The 12239-nt window shown below is 37.3% G+C and overlaps 1 protein-coding gene and 1 pseudogene across 1 annotated transcript in view; both read right to left on the reverse strand.

Moving 5' to 3' along the window:
• LOC103904012 (parafibromin) overlaps nt 1-12239 on the reverse strand; it is a 42396-nt gene that overhangs the window by 22680 nt on the left and 7477 nt on the right. The window contains exons 2-7 of the mRNA XM_009285341.2: nt 9221-9326; nt 8153-8222; nt 7061-7123; nt 6921-6973; nt 5037-5125; nt 2540-2756 (exon numbers count right to left, since the gene is read on the reverse strand). Coding sequence (XP_009283616.1) covers nt 2540-2756; nt 5037-5125; nt 6921-6973; nt 7061-7123; nt 8153-8222; nt 9221-9326 — 598 coding nt within the window. The remainder of the gene's footprint in view (nt 1-2539; nt 2757-5036; nt 5126-6920; nt 6974-7060; nt 7124-8152; nt 8223-9220; nt 9327-12239) is intronic.
• LOC103904008 lies at nt 8730-9171 on the reverse strand (annotated as a pseudogene).

Raw genomic sequence — 12239 nt, forward strand, 5'->3', positions numbered from 1 at the left:
CTGCTGAAGATCATTCTACAACAGGAATATCAACACACTCAAATTCAACTTTCTTGTAAACAAAAAAAAAAACAACCAACCAAAAACCTACAGCCAGGAAAAAATCCACCACTGTTTAGTTTCAGCAAGGGGAGCTACATAATAATGAAGATGCTATCAAAAGCTAATTAAAAGCAGCATCTAAAAGGGCAGAATGCAAGCATCATGAAAACTTTTAAAGATACTGAAAAAGAACACTACCTCACTGGAGACTTTAAAAAAAAATCTGGAACAGTTCTATAAAGCAAAAAAGGCTATTTGAAATAAAAAGTAAACTTCAGAACCAGAAAATGTGTCCAAAAGGAGAAACAGTAAATACTCCATAAATACAGTTAAGATTATTGCCATCTACATAAAATTTTAAGCATCTTGCTGAAGGAATCAATATTTTTTTCAAACACATCAAAAACAGAGGAAAGCTGCCAGAAAGCTGATAAGGATGATAGATTGTTTTTGCTGTGGCCTGATCTTCCTAGTGTTTTCCTTTTGCATCTTAAGCTATCTCTGCATCTTTGTTTACTACAGGGAACACTGGGAAAGTTCACACACAGGAGTTTTTCTCCGTGGAGAAGGGAGCTTGAGGAGCTGCCTCAGACTGAAGCAATTTTTGGAAAGAAACAATAAAATTGACATTTTGGGGTGCTCACACTTTTGTTACCATTCACTCAGGAGTTCTAAAGGAATTCAGATATTAAAAAGTCAGACACTGTATGGTATGCAAACTACTGTTGAAGTCAATTTTGTTTTTTAAACATTCTAGAAGAATTCAAGAGACTGCGGATAAATCTATACCAAGCAGACAGTGAAAATTTACAATAAAAAGAATTATCAGGCACGTTAGCAATTCAAGTATCGTACAGAAAAGGCAAAACAGCATTTGCAGAGGGGTATCATGCTTCCCTGATCAAAATTCTTTAAATGAACAGGCAAGTAGATAAGGAATGCCTGAGAGAACATATCTGAGTTTCCTAACAGCTTTTGAGAAGGTCTTCACAAAAGTTCTTTAAAAAACAAACAAACAAAAAACCCCCTCCCAACCAACCTGCAAACAATCAAAAAACCCTGAGCTCTTCTGGGATAAATCACAGCCCTGGATAACAAGTGATGTTTCCCCATCTACTTACTCTCACTGTTACTTGTACAAAAATATAAACATTAACATTCGATGATTTCTGTCCACGCTATCAAAAATGCTCCTGCAATCCTGCGCAAACAGAAATAAAGACTTGCTATTATGCTTGTTATATTCGTCAGGCTAGTCAAAGTAACTGCATGCTAGAGTCCATGAACAAACTTGATCACTTATTTCTTGCCTTTCTCCCCGTGTTAGGTTTTGCTTAAAATCATTACCTCATCTCACTATTATTACAAGGATACTACAATAAAACATTCAACTCTTTCCCTAGTATCTTTACAAGTTTCCCTTGGAAGACATGTAAAGATATGAATGCCATGAATGATTCGCTAAAGGAGGAAAAGCTACCCAGATGCCTTCAGTACAAACATTTCCGATGAGAACAACATTACTTTTACCAATTTATCAACCGTTCAGCAGTGAGATTGCTACAAATCTCGTAGACTTAAAAGAAGGAACGCTCATCTGCAGGTAGCATGCAGGTATGTGCCACGTACCTAGTAATTACCCCATAATTCATGAATGAATTTATTCTGCCACTAATGCCATGAGACCAGGTTGTGAAAATAAGCGCTATGTGAAATACTGTTAAAAATAAGACAATGAAAACTAGGACCTCATTTACCTCTAAATATTATTTTCCTGTGACAGTACTTAAAGAAGAAGTGAAGGCAAAGGATGCAATTTGACAATAACCTCAGGAAAACAGACATTTGCAATCTTTTAGAAATTGACCTACTGCTTCCTTGAGAAATTCAGTGCCAAGTATCACTGCAATAAAGAAAGCCTAACTGTCCAAAGAGAGCAAGCTGTCAGCTGCGCTTGCAACCATGTTCTGGATGGCACATAACCAAGCGCAGCTGAAGACATGGATTAAAGGAGCATGAAGGGACAAAAATATGAAGAAAAGCCTCCTCATGGCAACACTTCCTGGTTTTGTTCATTTTGGCATTTTCTCTTCTTACTTTGGTGTTTTCCACAGTTTAGCAGCCTTTGGACTTTCAATGTACACATGTTGCTACTTCTATCAGCTACTCTCCAGTTTTGCCCATTTCAAACCCACAGGTACTTTCATACAGCCCTCCAAATCGCAGGGCTCAAGCCAGCTTTAAGAAGAATTAAGTGATTACTTGGTATCTTTTAAATAGCTGAAGCAAGTATTTTGATTACATTTTAGGCTTACTGTAATAAGGTAAGAATGAACTCTTCTGTCACTGTGCCAACAGCCCTCCAAAGCCTACCTTCGCCTAGAACACTAAGCATAATTCCCCCAATCATCTGTAGTTAACAAGCTAGAGATACAGAAAACAGAAAATGCAGTTTATCATTTGGATCATAAAAATAGCTTGGTATCTAGAGCATTACCTTGCCTGTGCTTTGTAAGATTGTAGTTCTTGTCCTCCATACTCTCTCCCTGCTGACAATATCTCTGGTTACATCCACTTCAGCATCAACAAAACTTCTCTGTTTAAGAGCAGTTATGTCATCATCCAGATCAGTTTTGATAGTGGATCTTTTCTTTGCCATGATTTTTGCTTTGATAGCAGCAATTTTTTCCACTGACATGGCTTCAGACAAGGACCTAAATGAGCAAAAAATAACAGAAGAGACTGAATAATTGCACAAACAATTCTTCTGAAAGAATTTGTGAATGAGTAACTTTATCCTGCTTAAAGTTTATGGCTATGCTATAAATCATAAAATGGTCACCTTACATATACTTGAAGATTACATGAGCTTGGCATTGCTGTTTTGGACATGAGAACCAAACTTCTGACAAAAGAATCCATCCCAGTATTTAGCACAAAAACCATGAAAAAGTCCCAACTATAGCAAGCAGGAGTAAAGATTGCAAATGTAAAGCACCAGGACTAACACTTCCATTTACGACGTCATCTGAATTTCAGCTCCCCGTTATTTTTAGTGGATTACAATTTTGTGTCCAGTCAATCAATCCCTGGCTGCTCTGAGGCTTTCAAAGCATTAATCTAAATTTCAGCTGAGGTGCTGTTACGTGGACTTGGCCACTTGGAAGATGTGTTACCTTTTCAGAGTATATAGGCCAAACAAACAAAAGATGGTAGTAACTTTGTCCACATTTATCTGTGTTTGAGGTAGATCAGTTTAGTTGGAGAGTGCAACATCTTCATCTGTTTGCTTTTAATTGTAAACTTTAATTGCTTTTAATTTGGTTGCCAAACAGTGAGCCCTATTGTTTTGCAGGTGAGTTGAAGGAAAAAAAAAAAGGACCAAATTGCACAATCTTAACTGCACACACCCAATTCAATTTTATGTGATGATTTTTTTTTTTGAGATTACATTGAAAAATTAATACAACAAGTCCTGGTTGTGAAGTATTCTCCTTTTACAATTAAGCTATTGGAAAGGGAACTTTCTTGTGTTGCTGTTAAACAAAGTAACAACAGTGACAAGCAGAGAGTTCAAATTCACTGCCTGTAAATGTTATTTGTACTTTTAAAAGGGCAGTCTTTTACATTCAGCATTAAAAATTCTGTAAATACAGAATACAAACTAATTATGAATAAATATTCAGTAATGCTCATGGCAACATTGTCTCATAACTCCAAAACAGAAGTTGTGATACACTCAAGCTATTATCCAAATAATTAGTTTATACAAAACGTGTGTACTTTTTGATTTTTTGATCCTTAGACTTTCTGATTTTAAGTCACGTATGACAATCAGATTTCTTTTTTTTCTGTAGTTTTCTTTTAAGTATACTGATATGAGAGCAAGAGAAAGAAGATATTCAAAAGATGTATTATTCATGTGGTTAGGTGTAATTATGGATTCTATAAATGCCTCACTTGGCTATATTAATTGTTGCAAGGCTAACTGATAAATTTAATCCCAGTAAAGGGCAGACAAGCATTCACAGTATTGTTTATGCTCAAGAAATAAATTTCTCAAGAATGCAGTTGGTCTAGCAAGTAAAAGTACTTATTTGCAAAACCCAATGCAGACAAAGCAGTATGTTAATTCATACATACTCATACACCTTAACTGTAGGAAGCATAACTCCCACTTTACATTATGAGACCTGACACACTAAAGAAATTAAGCAGCTACCTTTATTTTAAGACTTCTGAACTCAGGTATTTGAAACTGAACTACTAGAGTCTGGTATCCTACTAAGCCCAAGATCTCAGCATCAACAAGGTCTTGCAATAATTTCATTTCTGCCTGGCTTTGGGAAGTTACGGTGTAACACTGAAAACCATCTGTCATTCTCTGTAAATTCTGGATGGATACAACAGAAAAGAAAAGGTGATGGGCAAGTTTTTAAGCACTTGAATACTGATTACTACTTATGGCAATGACAGTGCATTATCCTCTGGCAGTCTACTGCCTCTTCAGAGGCAACAAGCTCACCTTTGTAGGGAGTCAAACAGAGGTTGTGTTACCCTTTGATCTGTTCTCACAATGTTTTCCTCCTTTTGCATGCAAGACATTCCTCAATACAGGATATTTTTCTTTGAAATACAGACAGATAATCAGCTTCCCCTTGCAGTTCTGCTCATTGTATTTGACTGCCTAGATAAACACCATGGCAGAAGAAAGCAGAAATGGCAGACTTGGCGAGAGGAAGAGACAACCGTCTGCTCAATTCTCCAGACAAACCAAATCTCATGCCATGACATCTGAACTTCCACTCAAGAACAGGAGTCTGATCAGGCATGAAGTTCTGTCTCCTCAAGCATTACTGATGGTAGTACCTAAGGGAGGGAGACTTCCACTGAGAGCTGTTGGACAGAAGTAAAACTAGGTGTCTTGAATAGCACAAGAATTGTTATCAGTCCTTTAATTAAGCATTATCCATAAGAAAAAGAAGTATTCCTACCTGATCTGCTCCGTTTGCACGATACCTTCTTTATGTCCTTCCAACCGAGCTGCCAACCGCTCCTTGTCAAGGCGCACACACTCTTCATCCTAGCAGTAATAGTAATGTTTAATTGTAATGTTTAAATTTTTGTGCATTTTCTTTAATAAATACAACTAGAATTAAAGCTATTCAGATTTTTTTTTTGTTTTACATTTGCAAGGACAATCTTTACTTCTAAGTATTTTTGAACTGTGCATTAGTGTTAACTGTACAGCTATTGGAAATTTCCTCAGGAACCACAATATATAATTAGAATAATGAAAAGTTACTTACTATTCCCTTGTAAAGAGCCTTGCTCAGACAACAATTCAGAACAATAGAAAAATCAGAGAACTTAAAGCTGGCAAACAATGCACACATTTGGATAGGACAATACATATACACACATACATATTTAAGGTAAATTCATCGGACACTCAAATTTGCCAAGATACTTTTCTTTAAAAATGTCACTGATAAGAACTGCTCAGAACTGTTATATCTTGACACAGAACTTGTATAAATTGCATTCGTAGTAAATATAAAAACAAGTCAAGAGTAAGGAAGCCTCTAGTTACTCAAGCGAGGTTCGAGACAGATGTGTAATTTGAGAAAGCAGTAGAGATGTAATTTTATGCCAACTTTTCAGCTTCTTAATGCTGGTACCACTTGTGTTCAATCTGTCTTTTTTCCCCACAAAACTTAAATTAGCATCAAGCCTGTCCTATTGCTAAAAGGCTGTTTGGAAAGGCTGAAGCACAGCAAAACCAGTTGTGCCCATGTATCAAGAGAGACATGAAATCTCTACACCGAGACAATCCCTGAATAACTTAAAACAGACTTTACAGACTCTGAGCTGCCGGAACAGCAACAAAACAAACAAACAGAAGATGGCCATAAGCTCATTAGGCTCATATGCAGAATTCTTGATTCTCCAAATCATGACGGTGAAGATCTACAGTTTCAAAACATACTGGCATCACAACCACATAAGGTAATGTAGAACAAAAATCTACAGATCACCAATAGGTCATCTCACAGCAATCATCTGCTCATGTGCCATTAAGAACGCATAAAGTTTTTATGATTCTTATGCAGTTATAGCTAAGCACAACCAATGTTCAAATCCAGTTCTGGAATACAGGATTTTGTGTATTTTGATAACTTCTTCTAAGAAGAAATTGAAAGCCTCAGTACTCTGAAAATATATACAGCCAGATTTATAATAACTCACAGAGGAGACAACTGGATGAACATAGTTTAAGAAAAAAATAAAAATCAAGAAAACCAGTAAGTCAATTTTTAAAACCAGGCAGAGTTATGTAATACAATGTGTGTAATGAATAGAAGCAATGTGTCTAGTTAAGAGGTACTTGTGAAAATACACTGTTAAATTAATTACCTAAGACACAGCTTCAGAAAACAGTAATCACAGGGACAGTTTCATATACTGCTATAAATAGGCTAAAATAGCAGGTAAACAAGTAAGTACCCATTGATAGAGATAAAACTGGCATTTAAGTTATAATGCCAACTCATGGATGGCAAATAACCGTAATCAATCATTAAACAGCACTTTTATTCCAATCCCATAGCTCTTAGCAGACAGGTTATAATGCAACAGGTACTTAGAGATATGTGGTCAAGCTTTCCCCTTTCATACTACAACATACATCTAGCAACTAAAATTCCAAGTTTAAATCAGAGGCTTAAATTCTAACTCCTTCCAGTTCATGCTCACACTAACAGAAGTACTGTGTGCACCCAGAGGATAGGTAGCCCAACTGAATTGCTACAGAAACAGATAAATACTGTAATTTACCACCACTCCCAATTTGTATTGATGACAGTTACTGTCATTACCTCTATTCTTGGTTTCTTTGCTTCTGCTAATATTTCATCTGCTGCTCTTTTAACTACAAGAGAAAGAGGACATTAAAAATGCAAGATTGTAGTAGACTTTCATAAAATAAAACCTAAGTTATTTTTTAGTTAAACTGTACCTTGAGTGGACCGTTGAAGACCAATTTCAAGTGGAGCACTTCTGTCTATACTTGAGGAGGTTGCTGTAATCAAACACAACATTTCATTTAAGTGCAAAAGATTTGCAAAAGTATTTAAGTATAAAAGGAAGAAGGACAACAGATAAATTACAACAACGGAAATTCTAACTAGATATTAGGTAGCAAGGTGGTCAAACACTGGAACTGGAGATATTCAGAATCTGACTGAATATGAAGTTAGATCAGGTTGCTCAGGGTCATTTGGCCCTTCTTTGAAAAGGGGGTTGAACCAGATTACCTCCTGTGGTCCCTTCCAACATAAATTCGTCAGTGATTCTATGTTCTGTATATACCACATAAAAGAAAACAGAGTCACAAAGATAAGTGCTTTACAACCTGGAATCAAGATCTACTAGTTTGTCTAGTTTTCGGAATAAAGACAACCTGCTGGTCCCTTTAAAATATATATTAAAAATGGTTTACTGCTCATATTACAGAAATAATCTCATATTCCAGTATACTTAAAATTCTAAGACCACCTACAAAACAGAGCAACTCACAAAAAGTAAGCCATATTTATCTTTCTCTCATCAATAAAACCTCTTTTCTCTGACTATTGCTAACAAAAATTTTAAGATGATGGAATACCAGGCAAATCTGTCAGACTGACAAAGCAGTGATTTGATATATTCGATATTTACTATACTGAAGATTTTATCCCACACACTTACTGTATCAAGATCAATGCACTACTGAGTTTCCCACAATCTAGAGAAGGAAAAAATATAAACGCTAGGCATTCTAACACATAACTATTACTCAAAGGATGTTAATAATAACAAAAAAGTAGCTCACTCCTAAACAGGCATGTAGGAATGCAGCTCCTATCTAAGCACCATAAAAATAATTAAGTTCAGAACAAAATTAAAAAATAAAAGAAATCCTAACTTTGTTTGAGAAGTTTGAACATATTCAGTTAAGCTGCAAACCGAACATCGTTAACCATCTTTCCCCTCCTACCCCTCACTTGTCCCATAAATACCAAGCAGTAAAGTGCACTATGTGTCTAAGTTAAAAGAAAGCATCACTCACATGTTTCCCCATTTAGGTATGCAAGCAAGTCTTTCCTATCAGGTCTTCTTACCACAGGAATGTTTTCAGTCTGAAAATACAGCAGGACTTGACATTAAACTGTTATTCCCTCGGAAAGTCTCTTGCTGAAGATTTTTCACTTTTCTTGAAAACTACTCATTCACACAAAGACAGGAACACGTGTCCTGCCTCCCAAGAAAGCATAACTATCAAGCTTAAAAATACAATTACTTCCTAGAGGATGTTCAACTACACAAAATTAAACACGTTGTCTGCTATAAAACTGAAAGGGAGGATAGCCTTTTTCCTCCTTCAAACTTGCAAGTAAGATTAAGAACTAGTTTTTAACACACACACTTCTCTGCCAGGAGTCAATATTGGTACACAGAAATAGAGTATTTCAATTTTGTTGTTCCACGCAGGTACAACAGACAGCACTGCTGTATCAGGTAACCATGTGGCACAGGGGAAGATGAAGCATGGGCTCATAGAAAGCAATCAAATCGAAATCAAAAGTACCTTCTCTTTCAGAGTTCCCCTATCTTTATTTGTAGAGCTTATCCAATAATTTCTTTAATTAGATTGCATACGTCTGAGTCCACTCCAAAGCTATTCTGCTATACTTTTCTCTGTTTTGCAGATCCTTGCAATCTCATGCACTAAAGGATTATCTAGATTGGGATCGCACAACAGAGAACAGATGGACAAAAGTACTTTTGAAATAGTTAGTGCTGGAGACAACTGTGACCGTAGAATATCAGAAGAAATGCTGCCATTACTGTTAAAATTCGGGTGACAGACTCGTTGTAAATGCAACCTGGTGGTTTGAAGGGTGAATCTGTTCGGAAGTGAATTGTCTAGAAAAATACTCCACCTTGACAGGGACTGTCATTTGACCCCTACTTAGAGGTGTTCTTTTTTAAACACACACACACTTTGTTGCATATCTTTTTCCCTTTCCCCAGCCAAATTCATACACTTAAATGCTACTATTGTTCCCTGAAAATAACGATGCACATATTACTTATCACAAATGAGACAAAATAAAATTTTATATGGTCTACTTACTGCAGCACGGCGGACATAAACAGGATGTGAAAGGTGCACATTATTGAGCAGGAACAAGATAGAATCCAAAGTGTAGTATTCTCTGGGTTGGCCCTCCTTCCCTGTCCTGTAAAATCATGAAACAAAGATTTTAACAGTTAACCTCTCCATCTCTGTCTCATGCACACACTTTTTTAGCAAAGTTCTCTTTTCTTTCCAGATGACATTTCAAAAAGCAAGTGGTAATATTGTTATCAGGCAGTTGCCAAACTAATGAACTATCAATCGTGTCAACAAATACAAGTGAGGGGTATATGTTCTTGCAGCCTCTTTACTGAAGAAATTATAAAAACTGTCCAAAATAATCCAAAATAAGAGCTGGATCAGTTGTAAAATATACAAGAAGCAAGACTTGGGAAACCGTAAGAACACATTCTCCCACACCTCAAACACATTTATTCTGATTATCAAAGGAATCGTCTACCTTATTTGGGACAGCTAGAGGAACGTAACTGAACTGCAAATGAAAAAAATAGTATTATGTGGTCTTCAGGTATAACGGGACAGAATTTTCACCACTAGAGAAAGCACAGTGAAGAATTCGGGATACACAAATTCTGTGAAATCTAGAGAGCAAAAGATTCAAAATGGTGCTGAAAGGTCAAAGTAAGGAGTCACTAGAAATTAATTGCACACAAAACTAGCAAAACCAAGACGGGCCACAAAATCACAATGAACTCCCATACTGAAGCACCAAGTTTAATCTCAGCTTCAAAACAGCTTGTTTGAAAGGGATGCCTTTTAAGTCTAAAAAGGAATCTGTTCTGTGTAACAATTTGAAAAAAACAATCCCCCAAAACAAAGCCAAACAAAAACCGTAGTTTCATCTTGGCTCCATGTGCATCGAACATAATTCCCTCCTCACATGCATGTTCACCCCTTTATACTGTTACTAGAAGATTTTGTAGGGGAAGCAATGCCTGTCCCAGTTTCAAAACAAAACCTGCTCCCTAAATACTTCAACTGCTCTGAGAAATGGACTTTTCCGTCAGTTTCACAGCCCTCAGCGGGACCAGCGATTCCACTGCCCAGACCTGGGACCTGCCAGTCCCCAGCTCCAAGCAGGACAGGGCTCCTCCACACTGCCCAGCCCCCGTCACCAACCAGCCAAACCAGTCAGCTCACCTCAAAGCCCGAGGAGGATGACCCACCAGAAAACCAGGCCAAAACTGTAAAATTTAAGACGGGCACAGAATTTTGATCAAACCAGAGATTTCAGGAAGAAATACTTTCATTAAAACCGTAAGAAGGACTTTTCCCTCCAAGTATAGAGGCTTTACTCATGGCTCACCATCAGCATCAAAACACTCACTGAAGCGCCAACTTCACTGGGGGAAGGGAGAGGAAATAAAAAATACTCAACTATAGCTTTCTTAAACCAGAAGGAGTACACAATCATCTACTAAATGCAACGGAAGTATAAGTTTGTTTTCTCCATACTGTGGATATAAAGCCACTACTCCTTTTCTTGCAATTATTTTTCTGAAATTATCTAGATGGAAAGTGGCCAGTAACTTGTTCAGAACTCATTACTAGCAGTAAGGTTGAAAACATTACTTTCATAATGATGCCTGAGAAAACCAATATATCTTTATTTATACAGAGAAAAGTGATTCAAAACACCTGGAAAACGGTAGAATAAAGGATCTTTCTATCACTGTTTCTTCCTTCCAAAAACTTAGTCTGCATGGGTTGGAGGTGTGCATGTACGTTTTGTTGCTGAAGAGGAAAGGGAAGAGACAGTATCTTTCAACTGCTAAGAAGCCAAAAGTTGGCTTCACAATTACAGCCAACAGAACTGTTTCACTGCTATCTTTGATAAGGTGGTATCTAAACATATTCAGAGCACTGGTAGAAACAAAAGCTTCCTCCACATAGATTTGGCCCTGAAGTGAAGTCTATGTCACATGATACAGTTGTCACTTCATTTTAAAACAAACATTTTAGATTATCTCACTTTAGAATAACTCATTATTGCTTTGAAGTATGTAATATCCACTGAACATTATATAAAAAGTCCAACTGGTCATCTATTCAAGTTTTTATTTACACTATTTAGCAATAAATGGCATAATTTAGAAAACAAGTACTGAACAGTTACCTATTAATTTGAAAATACAGTATTACAAAGCAACATGCATTGCCAAAGCTGAGCAGGGCACAGCTGGTACTTCATCACTTAAACCACAGACACAAGAAATCCTCATGCCCATTATGGTTGTAAGAGGATGTTTTATTAGGAGGACAAGATATTGCACATTAAAGGGAAAGTGTCAGATGGACAAGGAGTTGCACTTGTATCCTCAAAGAGGACAGGTCCTACTCCCCACCTGTATGGACCAGTATCTCAGCTATCAGGAGTCAGTGTTCTTCTACTCAAGAGAGAAGATATAGAGGGTACACGCCACGGAGCACCCTATGGTTTTACCTGTGTGGCCCTGGAGAGGACATGAGGAAGTAGGGTGGAAAACCTACCTCGACCCAAGAGGCACAGGTGAGTTGCAAGGAAAAACAATCACAAAAGATGGTTCTTCCAGGATAATTAATTCTCCAGTTTCCAGTGGGCAGTTCCCCAGAGTAGAAGAGCTGATCCTACTTCTGATCTTAATGAAGGGACTTCTGATTTGTATTTACCAGAAGCGAGTAAAGAATACTATGACCAGGACTAGAGAGGCCCTGCCTCCAGCCAGATGGAGGAAAGGGACAATTGATGGATGTGATCAACAAAGTAACAGCCGTGTCTCCACCAACGAGCAAAAAGGAAACACAAGCTTTCTTAGGCATTGTGGGGTTTTGGAGAATGCATATTCCAAATTACAGTCTGATCGTAAGCCCTCTCTATCAAGTGACCTGGAAGAACGATTTCAAATGGGGCCCTGAGCAACGACAAGCCTTTGAACAAATTAAACAGGAGATAGTGCACGCAGTAGCCCTTGGGCCAGTCCAGGCAGGACAAGATGTAAAAAATGTGCTCTACACC

The sequence above is a fragment of the Aptenodytes forsteri genome, unplaced genomic scaffold (genome assembly GCF_000699145.1).
Source record: "Aptenodytes forsteri isolate BGI_AS27 unplaced genomic scaffold, ASM69914v1 Scaffold104, whole genome shotgun sequence".
NCBI lineage: Eukaryota > Metazoa > Chordata > Aves > Sphenisciformes > Spheniscidae > Aptenodytes > Aptenodytes forsteri.